Source organism: Spermophilus citellus (genome assembly GCF_964194105.1).
Source record: "Spermophilus citellus genome assembly, chromosome: 5".
NCBI lineage: Eukaryota > Metazoa > Chordata > Mammalia > Rodentia > Sciuridae > Spermophilus > Spermophilus citellus.
The window spans coordinates 20,883,882-20,906,271 of NC_138186.1; the positions used below are offsets into that span (position 1 = coordinate 20,883,882).

The 22,390-nt window shown below is 42.2% G+C and overlaps 1 protein-coding gene across 1 annotated transcript; it reads right to left on the reverse strand.

The window, feature by feature from the left end:
- Positions 1–20,334: 20,334 nt before the first annotated feature.
- On the reverse strand, positions 20,335–21,351 carry FAM50B (family with sequence similarity 50 member B; the record flags this gene model as incomplete). The annotated part of the gene is made up of 1 exon (XM_081294652.1): positions 20,335–21,351. One exon carries the CDS (start codon positions 21,349–21,351, stop codon positions 20,335–20,337), a length of 1,017 nt encoding a protein of 338 aa, XP_081150778.1.
- Positions 21,352–22,390: the final 1,039 nt, after the last annotated feature.

Genomic DNA, 22,390 nt, shown 5'->3' on the forward strand with positions numbered 1-22,390 from the left:
GGGCAGAGGAGTCCTCAAAGGGCCACTGGGATTCCAGAAAAGAAGCACTAAACATCAGGGTGATCAGTCCAAAGCATCTCTGGTGGAAATTTGTTTTTGGGGTTCTGCTGCTGTTCCCATCACAGAGAAGGAGACATAGTTTACCTAGGTGTGTCTGTGACAAAGGGATCAAGGTGTGGCTCATAAAGGTGAGCTTAAGGAATTTGGCTCAGGGTCAGGGTCAGTTTCCTTCAGGATTTTATGAAAGAACCTGAATACCTTTATGAGTGGAAATGTTCAAAGGGCCTGGCTTGGGTTCAAGGCCACTGGGTAAATCATGCAACTGGAAGGGCCACAGAGTAGTCAAGGTGCTCTGTGTTTTTCTGGTCAGGACAGAGAAGAAATTGGTGGAGGTTGGGGGTGGGTTCTATAAGAGTGAAGAAAAAAAAAATCCAAACCTGTGATCAAAAATCTTACATTTAGTAAAACTATCTTTTAAAAACAAAAAGAAATAAAGATATTCCCAGATAAACTAAAAACAGGGAATCCATTGCTCTGATACATACTTCTCTACTACAAAGCAACAGTAATCAAGATAGTATAGTGCTGGTAAAAGGATAGATCAATGGCATAGAAATGTGAGCTCAGAAATAAACTTATTATGAGTCTGTGGTCAAATGATTTTTGGAAACAGTGTCAATACCACCCAAAGAAGAAAGACTAGACTTTTTAATAAGTGGTGCCTACGAGAGGTAGCCACATGCAACAGAATGAAATTGTATTCTTACCTTATACCGTATACAAAGCAACTCCAAATAGACCAAAGGCATAAATATAAGAGGTGAAATTATAAAAAAAGGAAAACAGGAATAAATCTTCATGCACTTGAATTAGGCAATAATTTGTTACACAAAATATAAGGGAAACAAACAAACAAAAAAACCCAATGAACTAAACCTCAATAAAATTAAAAACTTTTGGGCCCACGAATGCCATCAAGAAAATAAAAATATAATGTACAGAGTGGGAAATATATTTGTAAAATATATATCTGATATGGCACTTGTAAATATATATCAAGAACTCCTGTAACTCAATAAAAACACAGTACTTGATTAAAAAAAATGGGCAAAGGATTTGCATAGACATTTCTTTAGGGAACATATACAAACTGTAAGAAATACAAAAGAAATGCTTAATATCAATAACCACAATAATCACAGAAATGCAAATCAAAATCACAAGGAGATATCACCTAATAGCCATCAGAATGGCTATAGTAAATATGATAGGTAATAATAAGTTTTGGTGAAGACCATAAGAATTTGAAACCCTTATACTTGGCTGCTGGGAATGAAATTAGATGTTTACCTCAGAGAATCAAAGACATGTTCACACAAAAACTTATACACAAGTATTCATTAGCAATACTATTAAGTAAAAAATGGAAACAACCAAATGTCTATGAGCCAGTACATGAATGGGTAAATAAAATGTGGTATAAACATATGTTGGAATATTATGTGGCCATAAAAGGGAATGAAATGTTGACACATGCTATTGAAGCCAGAATTAAAGACAGGCAGTTAGTGTAGAAGAGATGATTGGGTCAGATCCAGAAGATGGAGGCCAATATTTGAGACCGGAAAATTGGAAACTGCATCTGGGAGATTGGAATGTTCACCTTTCCAAAGCCCTTTGATACTACCACTCCCAAATGAAGGGACTCCTGAGCAGACAGAGAGCTACTGATCAACACCCCCTGGGCTGCTGTTTCCTTCCTGCCTAGTCACTCAACCTTGGCCCTTGCAGTCCACCTGCTCACCCCCTGGCCATTCCAACAACATCCCTCAGTCATCCCTGCAGGATGGGGGGAATGAACAAGTTCAGGGAGAAGAATGCAGGAGAACAAGGGAAACTTTAGACATATAGAAGGGACCTGGACTTCCGCATGCCACCAATTCCTGTCTTGGGTCCCCTTCATCCACCCAGAAGTCTGTTGTACTATCCTTTAAATAAAGCTTCTAACTTTCTACTCTACGCCTGCCTCGACGTGCTTCTCTGGTGTTATACTTCAGTGTTTGAGGAAGCAGGACTCATCAGGTAATCACTATCACTACTTCATGGATAAACCTTGAAAACATTATGATAAGTGACAGAAATCAGACACACAGGGCCAAAACCTGTGTGATTTTATTATATGAAATGTCCAGAATAGGCAAATGTATAGACACAAAAGAGAATTAGTGGCTTCCTTGAGCTGGATAGGAGGGTAGGAGTGGGAGAATGTCTGGTAATGCGCCAGGGTTTGCTTTTGGAGTGACTGTGATAATGTTCACACAACCGCCTGAATAGACTGAAAACCACTGACCCGTGCACTTTAAATGGGTATATTATGGTATGCGAAATAATGTCAATTAATACAGAGAGTTTAATTGTATGTGGCTCACACTCTCTCATGAGAAGAGTCAAGTTCTTTGCAGGGGCTGTAGTCGTCTGAAAACTTGATGGGGCTTGAGACTCTAACTCTCCATAGACTGCCCAGTTTGTGTTGGCTTTGAGCAAGTGGCCTTAATTCATTATTCCTTGCCAAGTGACTCTTTCCATGAGGCTCTCTGATTATCTGCAAACTTGGCAGCTAGCTTTCCTCAAAGTGAGCCATCTAAGGGAGCAAGGTGGAAAGTACCTACATTCTATGACCAAGTCTCCTGTGCCACACAAGGTCATTTAATCAAAATCCTATTGCATAAGTGTGTGAAACCAAGAGGAAAGAATCATGGTGGTCCTCTTGGAAGCTGGTTCCCAAAACTGGGAATTAAATTCTGCTGCCTTCATAGTGACTTCAGCTTCCTCAGCTCATTAGTCATAACAAGTACTCAACACCACCCTAATTAAAGACACTGTACCACTGTGATCCCTGAGGCTCAGGGAGCAGCCGTTTGAGTTTCTACTGAGGGTCTGAATATGCGTACATGCACACACATACACATGCACAAACACGTTATTATTTATTTTATTTTATTTTTTTTATTGGTTGTTCACAACATTACAAATCTCTTGACATATCATATTTCATACATTAGATTCAAGTTGGTTATGAACTCCCAATTTTACCCCAAATACAGATTGCAGAATCACGTCGGTTACACATCCACATTTTTACATAATGCCCTATTAGTAACTGTTGTATTCTGCTACCTTTCCTATCCTCTACTATACCCCCCTCCCCTACCCTCCCATCTTCTCTCTCTATCCCATCTACTGTAATTCATTTCTCTCCTTGTTTATTTTCCCATTCCCCTCACAACCTCTTATATGTAATTTTGTATAACAATGAGGGTCTCCCTCCATTACCATGCAATTTCCCTTTTCTCTCCCTTTCCCTCCCACCTAATGTATCTGTTTAATGTTGATCTTTTCTTCCTGCTCTTCCTCCCTGCTCTGTTCTTAGTTGTTCTCATTATATCAAAGAAGACATTTGGTATTTGTTTTTTAGGGATTGGCTAGCTTCACTAAGCATAATCTGCTCTAGTGTCATTGATTTCCCTGCAAATTCCATGATTTTGTCATTTTTTTAGTGCTGCGTAATACTCCATGGTGTATAAATGCCACATTTTTTTATCCATTCATCTATTGAAGGGCATCTGGGTTGGTTCCACAGTCTAGCTATTGTGAATTGTGCTGCTATGAACATCGATGTGGCAGTATCCCTGTAGCATACTCTTTTAAGGTCTTCAGGGAATAGTCCAAGAAGGGCAATAGCTGGGTCGAATGGTGGTTCCATTCCCAGCTTTCCCAGGAATCTCCATACTGCTTTCCAAATTGGCCACACCAGTTTGCAGTCCCACCAGCAATGTGCAAGAGTACCCTTTTCCCCACATCCTCTCCAGCACTTGTTGTTGTTTGACTTCATAGTGGCTGCCAATCTTACTGGAGTGAGATGGTATCTTAGGGTGGTTTTGATTTGCATTTCTCTGACTGCTAGCGATGGTGAGCATTTTTTCATGTACTTGTTGATTGATTGTATGTCCTCCTCTGAGAAGTGTCTGTTCACGTCTTTGGCCCATTTGTTGATTGGGTTATTTGTTATCTTATTGTTTAATTTTTTGAGTTCTTTGTATACTCTGGATATTAGGGCTCTATCTGAAGTGTGAGGAGTAAAAATTTGTTCCCATGATGTAGGCTCCCTATTTACCTCTCTTATTGTTTCTCTTGCTGAGAAAAAACTTTTTAGTTTAAGTAAGTCCCATTTGTTGATTCTTGTTATTAACTCTTGTGCTATGGGTGTCCTATTAAGGAATTTGGAGCCCGACCCCACTATCTGTAGATCGGAGCCAACTTTTTCTTCTATCAGACCCAGAGTCTCTGATTTGATATCTAGCTCCTTGATCCATTTTGAGTTAACTTTTGTGCATGGCGAGAGGAGGGGATTCAGTTTCATTTTGTTGCATATAGATTTCCAGTTTTCCCAACACCATTTGTTGAAGATGCTATCCTTCCTCCATTGCATGCTTTTAGCCCCTTTATCAAATATAAGATAGTTGTAGCTTTGTGGATTAGTCTCTGTGTCCTCTATTCTGTACCATTGGTCCACCCGCCTGTTTTGGTACCAGTACCATGCTGTTTTTGTTACTATTGCTCTGTAATATAGTTTGAAATCTGGTATCGCTATACCGCCTGATTCACGCTTCCTGCTTAGAATTGCTTTTGCTATTCTGGATCTTTTATTTTTCCATATGAATTTCATGATTGCTTTCTCTATTTCTACAAGAAATGCCGTTGGGATTTTGATTGGCATTGCATTAAACCTATAGAGAACTTTTGGTAATATCACCATTTTGATGATGTTAGTTCTGCCTATCCATGAACAGGGTATATTTTTCCATCTTCTAAGATCTTCTTCTACTTCTCTTTTTAGGGTTTTGTAGTTTTCATTGTATGAATCTTTCACCTCTTTTGTTAGGTTGATTCCCAAGTATTTTATTTTTTTTTTTGAGGATATTGTGAATGGAGTGTTTTTCCTCATTTCCATTTCAGAAGTTTTGTCGCTGATATACAGAAAAGCCTTTGATTTATGCGTGTTGATTTTATATCCTGCCACTTTGCTGAATTCATTTATTAGTTCTATTAGTTTTTTTTTAGACCTTTTTGGGTCTTCTAGGTATAGAATCATGTCATCCACAAATAGTGATAATTTAAGTTCTTCTTTTCCAATTTTTATGCCTTTAATTTCTTTCGTCTGTCTAATTGCTCTGGCCAGTGTTTCGAGAACTATATTGAATAGAAGTGGTGATAGAGGGCATCCCTGTCTTGTTCCAGATTTTAGGGGGAATGCCTTCAATTTTTCTCCATTCAGAATGATGCTAGCCTGAGGCTTGGCATAGATAGCTTTTACAATGTTGAGGTAAGTTCCTGTTATCCCTAGTTTTTCTAATGTTTTGAAAATAAAGGGATGGTATACTTTGTCAAATGCTGTTTCTGCGTCTATTGAGATGATCATATGGTTCTTATCTTTAAGTCTATTGATGTGGTGAATAACATTTATTGATTTCCATATATTGAACCATCCTTGAATCCCAGGGATGAATCCTACTTGATCATGGTGCACAATTTTTTTGATGTGCCTTTGTATCCGATTTGCCAGAATTTTATTGAGGATTTTTGCATCTAGGTTCATCAGAGATATTGGTCTGTAGTTTTCTTTCTTTGAGGTGTCTTTGTCTGGTTTTGGAATCAGGGTGATGTTGGCCTCATAGAATGAATTTGGCAGAGCTCCCTCCTTTTCTATTTCCTGAAATAACTTGAAAAGTATTGGTATTAATTCTTCTTTAAAGGTTTTGTAAAACTCTGCTGTGTAACCATCTGGTCCTGGGCTTTTCTTGGTTGGAAGTCTTTTGATTGTTTCTTCTATTTCATCTATTGATATTGGTCTGTTTAAGTTGTGTGTATCCTCCTGACTCAGTCTGGGCAAATCATATGACTGAAAGAATTTATCGATGTCTGCACTATCTTCTATTTTATTGGAATATAGGTTTTCAAAATAATTTCTAATTGTCTTCTGTATTTCTGAAGCGTCTGTTGTGATATTGCCTTTTTCATCCCGTATGTTAGTAATTTGAGTTCTCTCTCTTCTTCTCTTCGTTAGCATGGCTAAGGGTCTGTCGATCTTATTTATTTTTTCAAAGAACCAACTTTTAGTTTTGTTAATTTTTTCAATAGTTTCTTTAGTTTCAATTTCATTGATTTCCACTCTGATTTTAATTATTTCTTGCCTTCTGCTACATTTGCTGTTGTTTTGCTCTTCCTTTTCTAGGGCTTTGAGATGAAGTGTGAGCTCATTTATTTGTTGGTTTTTCCTTATTTTGAGGAGTGACCTCCAGGCGATGAATTTCCCTCTTAAAACTGCTTTCATTGTGTCCCATAGATTCGGATATGGTGTGTCTGTATTTTCATTTATCTCTAAGAATTTTTTGATTTCCTCCTTTATGTCTTCTGTAACCCATTGATCATTCAGTAACATATTGTTCATTTTCCATGTGATGTAGGATTTTTCCTTCCTTCTTTTATCATTGATTTCCAGTTTCATTCCATTATGATCAGATAAAATGCATGGTATTATCTCCACCCCTTTATATTTACTGAGGGTTGCCCTATGGCATAATATATGGTCTATTTTTTAGAAGGATCCATGTGCTGCTGAGAAAAAAGTATATCCACTTGATGATGGTTGATATATTCTATATATGTCAGTTAAGTCTAGGTTATTGATTGTGATATTGAGTTCTATAGTTTCTTTATTCAACTTTTGTTTGGAGGATCTGTCCAGTGGTGAGAGAGGTGTGTTGAAGTCCCCCATAATTATTGTGTTGTGGTCTATTTGACTCTTGAACTTGAGGAGAATTTGTTTTATGAACGTCACAGCACCATTATTTGGTGCATAAATATTGATAATTGTTATGTCTTGTTGGTGAATGGTTCCTTTTAACAGTATATAATGTCCTTCCTTATCCCTTTTGATTAATTTAGTCTTGAAGTCGCTTTTATTCGATATGAGGATGGCCACCCCTGCTTGCTTACGAGGACCGTGTGCATGGTATATTTTTTCCCAACCTTTCACCTTCACCCTGTGTATGTCTTTTCCAATCAGATGTGTCTCCTGGAGGCAGCATATTGTTGGATTTGTTTTTTTTTTAATCCATGTTACCAGCCTATGTCGCTTTATTGGAGAGTTTAAGCCATTAATGTTTAGAGTTACTATTGATGTATGGTTTGTACTTCCAGCCATGTTTGATTATTTATCTTCATTTAGTTTGTTTCTCCAAGGTTAGCTTTCCCCCCGCCCTCTGACTTTATAGAGGCACTTCCCACTGATGGTTTTGGTTATTGTTTTTCATTTCTTCCTCGTGTAGTGTTTTGCTCAAGGTGTTTTGCAATGCTGGTTTTCTGGCTGCAAATTCTTTTAGCTTTTATTTATCATGAAAGATTTTTATTTCGTTGTCATACCTGAAGCTTAATTTTGCTGGATGCAGAATTCTTGGTTGGCATCCATTGTCTTTCAGTGTTTGAAATACATTGTTCCATGACCTTCTTGCTTTCAGTTTCTGTGATGAAAAATCCGTTGTTAACCTTATTGGTTTACCCCTGAATGTAATCTGTCTCCTTTCTCTTGTAGCTTTTAATATTTTCTCTTTGTTCTGTATACTGGATATCTTCATAACAATGTGTCTTGGCGTTGGTCTACTGTGATTTTGTGTGCTCGGTGTCCTGTATGCATCTTCAATTTGTATATCTGTTTCCTTTTTTATTTCTGGAAAGTTTTCTGTAATTATTTCATTCAGCAGGTTACTCATTCCCTTGGTTTGAATCTCTGTACCTTCTTCTATCCCGATGACTCGTAGGTTTGGTTTTTTTATGTTATCCCATAACTCTTGGATGTTTTTCTCGTGATTTTTTACCAGCCTTTCTGAGTTGGCTAGACTCTTTTCAAGATGATATATTTTGTCTTCATTATCTGACGTTCTGGCTTCTACTTGCTCCACTCTGTTAGTGATACTCTCGATTGAGTTTTTAATTTGGTTTATCGTTTCCTTCATTTCTAGAATTATTGTTTGATTTGTTTTTATAATCTCTATCTCCTGATAAAGGTGCTTAACTTCTTCTTTTATCTGTTTATGTAATTCATTTTCAATGTGCTCTTTCACTTTGCTGTCTCGTATCCTCTTTAAGGTTCCATTCCATCTGTCTAAGGTATTCCTCGAGTTCTTTATGTGACCATTTTTCTGGTGACTTAGGTCCTCCTGAATATTTAGGCTGGCCTTCATTGTTTGTAGTCCTTTTCTTCCTTACTTTTTTATGCTGCTCATGTTACTTCTTGTTCTGTTTGACTGCTGAGTTACTGTTTACTCTTATAAATTTATTTGATGCTTGGGAGGAAAGTGCAGGGAAGAAGTCACTAAAGAGAATGAGAGTAGGCAGGTAGAATTCAAGGAAGGGGGAATAAGAAAATTGAAATGAAAAGACAAAAGAAACAAAAACAAACAAACAAAAAAATTAGAAAATAAAGAAAGAAAAGAAAAAAATTTTTTTTACAAAAATAATAATGATAATAAAAAAATGAAAATGAAAATTAAAAAATAATAATAATAAAATAAAAAAGTAAAAAAAAAACATAAAAAAGTTAAAGAACAACAACAACAAAAATTGAAAATGAAAGAAAAAGAAAAAAAAGAAAAAGTGAAAAAAATGATAATAATAATAATAATAATAATAATAATAAATGTAGTCCAAGAGTTCGATTAACTTCTCTTCCAGTAGGTGGAGCTGTGCCTACTGGGTCAAGCTTCTCCTCTCAATAGGTGGAAACCGATCGCTGTGCAGCAGCTCTTCCTCCCAGACTGGGCGGGTCTCCAATCCTGAGTGTCTAGGGCCTTCTTTTGTGGTTCCTCAAGCCAGGCCCTGCTCACCTGTGACGCTCACCACAATATTGGCTACACGACAGGTCTGCTGTTCCTGGGAGCCCTGTTTTCATGAACACCTGGGCTCACTCTCCCTATTTGCCTCCCTCAGACCCTAAGTTTGTAGAGCTTGGGGCTGAGAACCCCCAGCGAATTTGCCTGCCCTCCGATAGCCACACCCCCGGTAGCTGGTGCAAGAGACCTCAGCTGTCAGCACTGGTGGGAGTGGTAGCTGGGAGTTCCGCGCCGCGAGTCCCGCGCCACTCCTGATTCCCTCCGTCTGGCTATCGCGCTCACAGGAGAGCTGGGAGGGGCCCTTAAGGTTTCCCCCGCTGTGTGGAGAGAGATGGCTAGGGGGTTACACACCTGTCTCGTTGGTTTCAATGCAGTTATCTCCTCTGCCCGTGACGTCAGTTCTCTGCCAAGGTGGTATCCCATGCAAATGGTGACCGTTCGTTCCCTTTTCCGGGTGACCAATGCAACGGGTGGGTCCTGACTATCTCTCCCAATCCCCATTTCAGTCCTTTGGCCACTGCCTATGAAGGCTTGGTTGGCTTTTACCTCTAAGTTCAGAAGGGCCGACCAATTATTTCAGCGGGATCATTAGTGCTGAGTCACGAGAAGCAGGCGAACCGGAGCTTGAATGAAGCCGATCCGGGCTCAGTGTGTGTTTTCTAAGGGGCCCAGGCTGTACGCCCCAGATCCACGTCATCTCAGCATTGCCTAGTGATCCTGAGCAAACAGCCTTTAGATAATTTACAGCTCCCTATGCCCACGCAGTTGAAGAGGTCAGAGACTTGATCTCTCCGCGCCTGCCGCCATGTTAGATCTCCTCAATGATATTCATATTACCCTTACAGCTTCCTGGCATAAGCAAGATCTTGGGATTATACAAACTGCTGCTTCTTTTTCCAGTCCAGATTTCTAGAAATGAAACCCTGCCACCGTCGCCTCCGCCTCTGGGCCGCGCTCACGGGCGCCACGCTCATCCGCGACCTTAGCGGCGCCGCCACGGCCTCCACCGCTCCTCGGCCCGGTGCCTGGCTCCCGGGGCCCAAGCGGCTGCCGCTGCAGCTCTCCGGCCCCCTCCTCCAGAGCACGGATCCCCTCGCAGTGGGATGCAGAACGACCCCAGAGCAGGCTCTGCCCGAAGGTGCAGCGGCGAACAGGCGACCGAGGCGCTCGAGGCTGTGGTCCAACCTTCGGAGGACAGGGCTTGGCACGCAGCCCAGTTCCAACCTCTAGATGCGGCTGCTGGACAATGTAGACAGAGCCATCAAGACAGCAAGCAGAAAGCAAATGGCGGCTCCCGCGGAGTGGAGTTTTGGCTACTGAAACCACAGCCCAGCCAACAATCCCAATCCACAAACTCTCCCTGTATAGAAAATATTAAAAAAAAAAAAAAAGGCGGGGTGCACTGAGCTTTCTTTGCCTCGAGTACTTACAATCCACTGCTGATTACACATTCAGCTTCTCTGCCCCCAAACATGTTATTTTTTAAAAAGTCTGAAAGTAATGGATCCTCCTAGAGAAATAAATTTCCAGCACAAGTTAAATATGAGAAACCTCATATGGTTTTTCTTTTTTTCCCAAATAACCATTTACTATGACATTTACTTGGCAAAAATATTACTCCATAGGAAATGCCTTTCTCTGCTGCAACTCTCTGATTAGGAACATAGAGGCTCCAGTTCCTCAGGCTGAGGCATCATGAAAAACACAAAGAAGGCCCTGATGCCAGTCCCCCAGTGATGTTTTCAAATCAATTTATTGGCACCTGCTTGTATCAGGCTGGTTAGGGCTCTATCAATTTATCAGTATTTCCTAGTTAGGGTTTTGGAAGAAGATGGGTAATTTTGTGATGATTTCCAAGAGTTCATATGTAAGTGAATTTTTCCCCACACAATTTCCTGGGGAGACATCAAGCCTGGGCCGTTTATATGCTGACCGGAAGAATGTTGCTTTGCCTTTGGCAGAGGGAGAAAACACAGAAGTACCCATTAATGAATGGAAAGTTCAGGAGATGCTTGCCACAGTCCGGCTGCAGCAGAATAACGGGGGGGGGGGGGGGGGGGTGACAAACAACTTGTTTACGTTGATACAGCAGGAGTAGGAGCCTGTGTATTTAGGACAACAGAGGTATTTATACATTTCACACAGCTTATCTTAATTAGCATAAACTAGATACATCAGTCAACCAATAAGGAATCTCCACACTTAATGGCTCGCTTTTGTTATTTCTCAAACCACTCCCTCTGGCATTTTGCCAGGCACCATCCAGACTTGTTTACAGACGCTAACATTTCCCTGGCAAAATGCCAGGCGCCATCCTGACTTGTTTACAGACTCTAACAGATGCTTAGATGCTGGGACCTCAGGACTATGGTTGATGGATTTCCCCTTAGCACTTGACATCAACATGAGACCTTGACTCTCCTCAAGAATTTTTTTGTTCATCAAAAATCTCCCCCAATAAGACTGCTGGTGAATCCAGTTTTCTTCATATCACATCAGTGTCCCTGAGGTGGGATTATAGTTTGGATATGAGGTGTCCCCCAAAAGCTCATGAGTGAAACAATGCAGGAATGTTCATAGGTACATGATTAGATTATGATAGCTGTAACTTAATCAGTGGATCAAATCATTTAATGGATTAATAATTTAAGTGGATTCATGAGTGGTAACAGTAGTCAGGTAGGGTGTGGCTAGAGGAAGTAAGTCACAGGGCGTGTACCCTTGGGGGTTATATTATCCCTGGCTCCTTGGTGTCAAGCTCTCTCTGCTTCCTGGTTATTATGTCCTGAGCTACCTTCCTCTGCAACACCCTTCTACCATGATGTTCTGCCTTACCTTGGGCCCAGAGCAATGGAGTCAGCCAACCATGGACTGAACCTCTGAAACCATGAGCTAAAATAAACTCTTCCTCCTCTAACTTGTTTTTGTTGGTCATATTGGTCACAGTAACACAAAGCTAACACAGAAGGGGAGAAGGGAAACAAACCTGGGCATTAGAGCTGTCTGGCCCAATGCTGGTTTTTGTTGTTGTTGTTGTTGTTGTTTTGTTTTTGTTTTTTGCTATGGACAAGTGATGTCTCTGCAATAGGCCTCATTCCTATTCTGAAAATGGACTACCTCAGAGGTTTCTAGACCTTCAGATCTTACTGACAGCAGGGACTTCCATGCAGTGATTGTTTTTTAAAAATAAAGATTTTTTAAAACAAAAAATTAGCATCTATAATGATTATAATTTTCTTAGGAAGAATGTTACACACCAGACAAGAATGAAAATGCACATCTCTAGACAAACGGATTCCTTAAAATAGAAAAAAAAAGATTTTATAAAAACCTTTATATTCTTACTGTTTCATTTCTTTACAAACCTTTGAAAAGAACAGTGTTTGAGAGTTCAGGCACAGGCTCTGCAGGGTCCCTTCTGCTTTCACATCTCAGGACTCTCTGACAGTGTGTGGGACTGCAGTAGTGTTGATGTAAGGCCAAAAGGCCTCCCAAGCAGGCTGTGGGGAACAAGGCTATTGGAGGTAAACCAGGGATTAGCATAGCTTCAGCCACTCAGGGACTTTCCCCTCAAGGCACCCTCTGACTCCCCAGGCTTACTGTCAGGTCATCTCAGAGGTGTTAGTAACTATTAATGGTGCTAAATTTTACTTGTCCAAATTTTTTCATTTTATTAGGAAATTTTTGAAGGTAAAAATACCTTAAGTCTGCACCCAATGTGCCCTTTGACCTATTGACGTGCCTCACCTGCACCACATCCTCTTCAGTGTTGCATGGTGCTGCCCCCATCTTCCTGGGGGCGATAATTTACCACTCTCCACTTAAAATCAATTCCATGGGCTGCAAGGCCACATGGCCCAAACCCCTACTGCCACTGACCAGTGCTACTGACTAAGTTGTGTCTCCCTCCCAGATTTATATGTTGAAGCCCAAACTCCTAGTGTGATTATATTTGGAGATGGGACCTTTAGGAAGTAATTAAGGGTTAGGTGAGGTCATGAGGGTGGGCTCCCATGATGGTACTGGCATTCTTCTAAAAAGAGACAATGGAGAGCGTCATTTCTCTGGCTCTCCTCCACACCCACCATTCCTCTCTTTCTCCCTCTCCTAGTACTACATCGCACACAAAGTCCATGTAAGGCAGTGGCCAGGAAGATGACCAGGCGGGTTACTCAGCTTGAAGTATGGCACATCATTCCTCAGCCACACGGAGTCACAGTAGAAGTAACAGCCCTACTTCTTGAGTCACATAGAGCAACAGCAAAGGTGACATGGTGATCCTCTAAAAGATAATTGAGGGAATGTGTTCCTGGAAGAAAAAACAGCAAGTCCAATCTAGAGAATTACCCATGGTCACCAAAATGGTTGAACCACAATCTAAATGAAGGCTTGGTACAAAAATTGAGGCAGTATAGTGACTTGAGTCCCCATCTGCCCTTAGTAGCTGTATAACTTTCTGGAAGTTACTTAAGCTTTTCTGTTGCTCAGTTGTAGAGTGGGAATAATATAACCTGTCTCATAGGATCTGCATGGGGATAGAATTAATTAAAATACTTCCTGCCATATATTGAATGCTGGTTGCTATTGCGGTTCTGCAAAGAAAATTTCAGAGGAGGAAAAGGTTATTTCGGGGCTCAAATTTTCAGAGGTCTCAGTTTATAGACAGCCAGCTCCATTCCTTGGGGCTTGAGGTAAGGCAGAACATCATGGCGGAAGAGTGTGGTGGAGGACAGCAGCTCACATGATGATCAGAAAGCAGAGGGAAAGAATCCACTGCAAGAAATAAAATATATACTCCAAAGGCATGGCCCCAATGCCCGCCTCCTCCAGCCACAGCCTGCCTGCCTTCAGTTATCACTTAGTAAATCCCCACCAAGGGATTAATCCCTCATTGGATTAAGACTGGTGTAGCCCCATTGTTTCTCCTCTAAACCTTCTTGAATTGTCTCACACATGAACTTTGGAGGATACCTAATATCTAAACCAGAACAGTAGGTGAACTCACATCTGGGTGAAGACTTCCTGGGGAAAAGAACGAGAAATTGGATGACTCAGCAAAGCATCTGTCTTTGAAAAGAAGCCCTGTTTGATGGAGGCACTGAGACAGCCAGAGCAGAGTAGCTTAAAAGTGCAGAGGAAATGAAGGGTCGAAAGAAGCAAGAGGCTGGACTGGCTACTGCTTTGTGGAGAGTTTGGAATGTTTGTCTCTGTGGTTTTCCTGGGTTTAATGCGATTGTTCCTGCACTTGAGCATCTATCTGCCAAGTGTGTTAAGTGGAAAGCAAGCGATAAGATTCTGGAGCCCTGACTTTAACATTTTGAGAGAAAATGATTTCTATTCTGCTGGACTTTCAATGATGTAGGAGAGCAAAGTGAAGTAGGGTTTGGGTATATAAGCTCTAAAACACTTCTCAAACATCTTTGATCATCGAACAGCAAATCCACCAGCCAGAAGACATGATCTGGGAAACATGCTTGGGTGGGGGTGGGGGTTCCTCAGAACAGTGGCAAAGGAAAATTCCAGAATATCAACTATGCAACAAAGAACACCCAACCCAGATTGCAGTAGGTGGGAAGGCTTCAGAAGATCTGTTTTCAAGAATCTGAAACCATCTGCTTCATGTTCCTAAATATTGAGGGGGGAGACTTCTGTTTTCCAGTTTGGTAGGTAAGGATCTTAGAAGTCACCATTCCTGTCCTAACAACAAGCAAAAACCTGAACAAGTTAAAAATCAACAACTCTTCTTAGATCCATCAGAGAAGGAAAGCTACCAAAGTCTGCCCCCCAAAGTTGAGAGACAGACAGGTGGGTAGAGAGATTCAGAGATAACCAATCATAAACCCACCAGTACCAGGGCAGGAAAACCTGGGCTGCAATTGTTGAATTGCTGGAGGTTCCATGTGGACAAGGCTGAGCATTAAAGAACTCCAAGGAGACCCAGTCATATGAGGGGCCCACACATCTGTGAGTTTTACCTCTAAGAGTTTGGCCAGGTCTTCATGGTAAATACTGAGGAAAAGGCCCCTCATGCATCTGACAGTGGGAGGGGAAGAGGGAACATTTAAAGTATGCCAGAGCATGCTGATCTCCTTAACGCCTTAGTTTCTCAACCAGGATCTAACCTGATGGGTTAACCTGATGGCTGGACTCTGACCGGGAGAAGGGAAATATCTTTAGTCCAGCCAGTTCTGGCCTTCTGTTATGATTTGGATTTGGAATGTCCCCTGAGAGGCTCATGTGCTAAAGGGTTGCTCCCCAATACAGCCATGTTCAGAGGGGGGAATTCTAGGAAATGATTGGATAGTGAGGAGCTCTATCAGTAGACTAATCCGGAGATGGCATCATAATTTGATGGCATTAATGGCAGGTGGTATAAACTCTATGAACTAGGTGGAGCCTCGTTGGAGGAAGTGGTCACTGGGGATGTGCTCTGGAAGGGAGTGTATGTTTCACAGCCCCCTTGCTCTCTCTTTGCTTCCCAGCTGCCATAAAGTAAGCGGTTCTGCTCCAACACATGCTCCCCTTCATGATATCCTGCCTTGTCAAATGCTCAAATCAATGGGACCAAGTGACCCATGGTCTAATACTTCTGAAATCACAAATCGAAATAAATTTTTCCTTCTTTAATTTGATTTTCTCTGGTATTTTGTCACAGTGATTGAAATCTGGTTAATAAGAGTCATCTTGTCAAATCCTGACTAAATAGATCCAGACCACAAAGAGAAGGTCCTAAACTACCATTTGCCTCAGTTCCTGAGATAATCCCCATTACCAAAGTTTTCTGTGTCTTAATACAATTTACATAATTCTCCCCATCTTGACTTTACAAATCCTTGCTTTCCTTTGCCTCCTGGAAATGCCTGTGGCATGGCTTGCTATGGTACCACCTATCCCAGATTGCTGTCACTCACTCCAGATAAACTCATTCTCTGTAGAGGATCTCTGTTATTTTAGGTTGTTAAGGGATTTATTGAAAGAGGATGAAAACAATTGACAGGAAGTATGAAGTTGATTTAATAATAAGAACAAAGAAAGTTAATCAAAATGGAAAATAATTCCAGAAAAATTAGTAGAAATTAAACAAAAAATTAGTAGAAAACAATTAATCCCAAAAAACCCCAGAAAAATTGTTGATAATAAATAATGCTGCATATTTATGATGATAATATTGCAAACACATGAATATTGGTCCAATCAGAAAGGCTTTTGCTTCTAAGGGAATGATGGGGGTTTCACATGTGTGTTGGGGGTTGACAGAGAAGGGAAGAAAGAGAGCTAAATCCTGGTCACCCATAATAGGAAGTTAACAGGTTATGCCTAAACCAGAAAACTCAAGTAGCAGCAAGATGACAGGTTATTTGGAGATGCAGAGGTCAATTTCAAGAGCATTTGCTGAAAAGTAGCTACCTCTGAGGAACTGAAACTGAGAGGGTGATGGGGCAGAGGGCAAGTGCTTTTCTCACAAGTCTGATAGAAATCTCTCTTTATACAATGTGCAACTATGAATAAACATGAAGCTTCAACTGAAAATCAAAGGTGTAGAAGCCAAACAGACTGAGGTTTAAATCTGTGAGGAGACATGTTTATTGACACTCACATGGAGCACCCTGATGCAAGATGGGCAGGTGTCTTCTTTACTGACCAATTCTTTGACACCAGCTGGAATCCAAAAAATTCAACTGCATTCTTGCTACTGCATCAGATCCCATGGGCTAAGGCTCAGTCCCACAAGTCTGCCCCAACTGTGACACTAATACCACCAAGATCTCTTGTACTTCTGGTCAACTGGCTATAAATTAGAGGTTTCCATGACTCCATTTCCTAAAGCAGTTCCTAGGACTCAAGGAAACATTTAACTTATGTTTGTTTTAAAGGATGTAACAAAGATGAAAAGGCATATAGGGCAAGGTGCTGCAGGATTGTGAGCATAGGGGTGTCTAGCCCTGTGGAGTTGGGGTACACCAACTTTCCTCCACTGGATGAGTTCACTACCCAAAAGCTCACCAAATCTTGCTGTTCGAGAGTTTTCTACAGGCTGAAAATTCCAGTTATCTAATTACTTGGTTTTTCTGGTGAACAGCTTCATCCTTGAAGGTTACCTCAGGATAGGTGGCCTATCCTAAGTCACCTCATTAGCATAAACCCAGGTGTGATTGACAGATGTTCATTATGAACAATAAAAACATTTCTATTCAGGAAATTCCAAGGATTTTAGGAGCTCTGTGCCAGGAAACTGGGATAAAACCAAATATCTTTCTTATTATACCACAACATTCCAGTTGCAACCTGATCCCCATGGTTTAGATCCACAATTTCTGCATCAGGCTAATAATACAAATATTTTGTATTGCTGTGATTATTAGATGAAATAAGGTTTATCAAATAATCTGGCATATGTTGAAGTCTGAACATGTATTTAACCCCTTCCTACCCTGGGGTTCCAATTGGTGACAGAAGCTGTTGGTTCACTCCCAGCACATTCAGTCTTGTACCTACCATGGCTGTGGCAGTAGGGAAGTCTTAGGAGAATGTCAGAAGACTGGTGTGTCATAGTGCATATTTAGCTCCCAGTTTTGGAGATCCAAGAGCATGGTGTCAGCATTTGCTCAACTCTGGAGAGAGCACTTCTGGTTGTGTCACAATGTAGTAGAGAAGCAGAAAGGGAATGGAACATGTGCAGAAGGGATCACATGGCAAGGCAGAAAGCCAAACTCAGTTTTTTATAAAATACCTGCTTTCTGGAGATTCAGTCTTATAATAAGAGCTGCATAATCACTTCAGAGGGTAGTAACCCCATGACTTAACTACAGAACACAGAAGGAAAAATACCCTGTGTTCTCACTTACATGTGGAATCTAGAACAATTGAACTAATAGAAGCAGAAAATAGAATGGTGATTGCAAGGGACTAGGAGTGAGGGGAGTAGGGAGGGGGCATCAAAGGTATCAAAGCCTCAGTTATAAGTCCAATTTTTTTTTAGGTCAATTGCACAGCATGCTTAATATGGCTAATAATTAAGTATTGTATATATTATCACTAAGAAAGTAAATTTCTAATGTTCTCACAACAAAAAAATGTTAAAATAATTAAAAACCATAACCCAACATTGCACCCCAGGAATATATATGACTATCACTTGTCAATACATAACAACACAAATAGCAATAAATGTCGAGTTCCTCACAACTAAAACACTCAGGGACATTCCAGGTGAACTGGGTTGCAAGAAATAATCACACAAGAGACAGAGATACCTTTTTCTTTGGGTCCTGCTCCTCTGACCTTAGGGGTCCATGGAAAAAGAGAGAGAGAGAGAGAGAGAGAGAGAGAGAGAGAGAGAGAGAGAGATAGAGATATGAATCCTTTTATTGGGGAGAAGCCACTCAAATCAGGCAAGGGGTCAGGTTGCAAGGGGTTGAGTCTAGCTTGTGATGTCTGCTGTCAGCAGACTGACTGACAGCTAGGAAGGCCATGCCTAAAGGTAGAGCAAGAGAAGGGGACACACAAAAGGAGTTTCCATGGAACATTCTATCCCCAAAAGGGTAAAGGGGTAGGATTACAAAAGAATAGGTGAGTGTAGCTCAACCCCAGGGGTATGCCTTTTCAGAAGACTGGCCTTGCTATCCGAGGGGGGGTGGGGTATAAAGACTGAGTCTCGAGTCATGGCACTACCGCTCCAGAGTCATAGCACTACTACTCCAGACTAGAGTGACCTTTTAGATCCCCGTGGTGTATTAGGACTGGAAGGTGTGATAACTCAATGTGGCTCCCCACAAATAATAATAATATGCAGGATTAGATTGTGGTTAGAATATCAACTTCTAAATTAAAGCTGGATTGAAAAACATGACTTGGGCCTACAACCAAAGAGGTAGGGTTCTACTATTAGCACCCCCACGTCTACATCCTGAAGTACAGGCCAAAGAGTAGACATCTGGTCAGCCAGAGGTTCCTTAAATCTGATTATGCATCACTAGAGGGTCTTGTTGGCACACATGTTCTAATTCAGTAGACCTGTGATGGAACTCGATATTCTGCTTCTTAACCATCTCCCAAGTGCTGATTCTGGGCCAAGGATTTCACCTCCAGTAGTAAGGACCTGTTTTCCACTGAAGTGTGTGTCCTGGACCCAGAATCAAGCATGTGTCCTGGACCCAGACCAGGTGTGCTTGTTGCAAGGAAACTCAAGAGGAGGGATAGAGGGAGGGTGTCCAGCATTTGTCTGATCTGACTGGGAGCTTCAAAACACCGTATCTACATTCTGTCCCCTGAGATCTGGCTCTGGGTGCTGGGAATTGAGAAGTTTAAAAGCTTCTCTGATGATTCTAAGAGACCAACATTGGAACTCACCATCCTGGAAAGCCAATGTTGGTTGGACAAGAACTCTGAGAAGTATCCCTCCTAGAGTCCATGCTGGGACTAGGGTAAATTGAGAGGGGTATATGCCTTGGGCTGTAAAGTTAAAGGAAAGGGGCACCTAAAAACTCAGTAACTGAGATGAATAATATTTTAATATAATCTCTTTTTAAAATTAAAGTTAACAGTCACAATCAATGAAATATAAACATTTTAGAAGACGACAATCTGAAAGAGTGCTTTGTGGAGTCAACCATATTGGAGCTTTTGTCAAAAACGAAATTGATGAACTTTTAGGCCATGTGCCCAATTTCTATCCTTCTAACCCCTTGGGCTAACCAACCAGCTAAGGAAACCAGAGGTAGGGCTGCTGTCTCACCTATGTGAGCCCCCTCCCCTCTCCTAACCACTGATCCTGGGAGTAGTGATGGGCAGGTATACCCCTGGCCTCCGACATTTCACAACTGGGTCATAGCAAACCTTTCAATAAAGTAACCAAGACCATAAGAAGAATAGAAGACATTTATTGAATTCTAAGTGTTTTACAAATAGTCAATTTACTCCTCACATCAGTGCTTATAAGGTAGGCACTACTGTCATTTCCTTTTACAGGTGGGGAAACCAAGGCACTTAAGTTTAATAAGCTCACCCAAAAGTACACAGTAAGAAGCAGAAGCAGGAAATCAAATCCAGTCATTTCTGGCTCCAAAGTCCATCCTCAGAGCTCTTGGCCCAAAATGTACTCTTTACTTTATCACATAATGTACAAAAGGGCCATGCAACAAAGCCATGAAGCAGTATTAAAAACAACTACACTTAAAAAAACCAATCAAGTAACCAAAGAATAACATCAGTCACAGAATGACCAAATTGAATAATGGGACCCCTTTGTCTTTATTAAATTTCAGGTAAGAAATTAAGCTCATCAAACGATGTTAGAAGTTACAGGGTCCAGGAATCTGAGTATTTCCTATTCTGATGAGTCTTTCCTGGCATGTGCAGAAGGATGCCAGGGGCCTTGGCGTGCCCATCATCGGATGGTGTACTTGTCCCACTTTTTCTCGGGATCGTAGGGCTCCCAGCGGCTGGCGGGGAAGATGTGCTTGTTCTTCTCGTACCAGCTCCGCAGCACCACTTTGCCTGCGTGCGACTCGTCCTTCTCCATGGTGGCATCGCTGAGCAGCCTCACGTCATCGTGCACGTCGAAGTTGAAGAGCGGACCGCTCTTGCCCCTGGCCTTGGCGACGATGAAATCGTAGAAGGTGTGGTAATGGGGCAGGATGAGGTCCTCCTTGATGTACATGAGCTGCTCCACGCCGGCCGAGCGCAGCTCGCGGAAGTCCTTACGCAGCCCCTGCAGCGCCTTTTTCAGGAACTGCTGCACGGTGCTGCCCTTGTTCATACGCACGGTGCGCCGGTGCCCCGAGCCGTCCCAGTAGCTAAAGGTGATCTCCATCTCCTCGCTCTTCACCTTCTCGCGCTTGGCCTCCCATTCCTTGCGCAGCTCCTCTCGGAGCCGGTTCTCCTCCTCCTCGCGGTCACGATCTGGCAGGAAGCTCGTGTCCACGTCGGGATTCTTGCCCAGGTTCTTCTTGGTCTTGCTGGCCTCGGTCATGCCGCCTTCATTGCGATCGTCGCCTCGGTCATCGCAGTGGTCATCGCCGTCGCCGTCGTCCACCGTGAAGGACAGGTTGGAGATCTTGCGCTTACGCTCCAGCCTGCGCTCCTTTTCGCGCAGCAACTCCAGCTGCAGCCGGCGCTCTTCCAGCTGTTCCTTCTTGGCCAGCTGCATCTCGCGTTCCCTCAGGAGGGCCTCCTGCTTGGCCTTCATGTCGTTCAGGGTGACCAGGCCCACCGTACTGGACTTGAGCTCGGCCTCCACGGCATCGTAGTGAGCTGAGAACTTTTTGTCCACCTTCGACTTCATGATGGTCTCTTCAGCGATGCGCTGCTTCAGCACCTCCATCTGTTCCTTCTGCTTCTCCCGCTTCTTGATCAGGTGCATGGCCCTGCCAGCCTCCCGCATGGTGCCCTTGTATTGCGCCATGCCTGGTGCTCAGCACAGCTCAGGCTATTTCAGTCCAATTCCTTTCTCACACCTTGGAGTTTCTGCGCTAATTCATGAATTCTGCAGCAATGAAGAAAAAATACATGAATTTGAAAGAAACCCACATAGCATCTTTATTCATGACCTAAACCAGCACCTTATAAAAGAACTTTCTACCATGTGCTGACCTGGAATGGTAACCAATCAAGTGAGACCACTGAACGCTGGAAATGCAGCTAAGCTAGAGTCATCAAGATACTGCCTTTTCTCTTTTATTTCTGTTAATTTAAATAGAAGGAGCTACTTGTGACTACTGGGCAGTGCAGGGCTACATTCTGGGAACTGCACGTGGAGAGGGAACCCTTTATGCATTGATACCCGTTCAGGTGCCCAGTCAAGCACAGACAAGAAAGAACCAGAGCATCAGGAGAGCCTCAGCCACAGGGGGGAAAAAGAGTTTGAGAGGAAAATGTGTCCCCTAGTGGGGAAGGCTAGCCTGAAGGAAAAGCACCTGTCTCCTCAGTTGGATTGCTCTCCTTTGGGGAGGACATCTGGGTGCCAGCAAGGGGAGAAGAGTCAAGTGGAAGCACCTTCCAGAATGCACTTTTGTTTGTTTGTTTGGTGCCGGGGATTTGAACTCAGGGGCACTTGACCATTGAGCCACATCCCCAGCCATTTATTTTTTTTTTTGGTATTTTATTTAGAGGCAGGGTCTCAATGAGTTGTTTAGTGTTCAGTGTGTCTTTCTTTTTTGCTGAGGCTGGCTTTGAACTCAAGATCCTCCTGCCTCAGCCTGTTGAGCCTCTGGGATTACAGGTGTGTGCCTCTGAACCCTGCCAGAATGCACTTCTGTAGAGGGTGGTGTCCCTGCCTCTTCCTGAGGAATCATTTCTGTAGTGGCTGTTTTTTGAGTCCACTGAAGTATGTATAAGCCATTAGACCCAGCCTCACTTGCTGTGGGAAGTAAGACACTAGAGGAATCATATACAGTAAAGGAGGGCTAAGTACAAAATTATCTTTTTGGTTCAGCCAAAGCAAA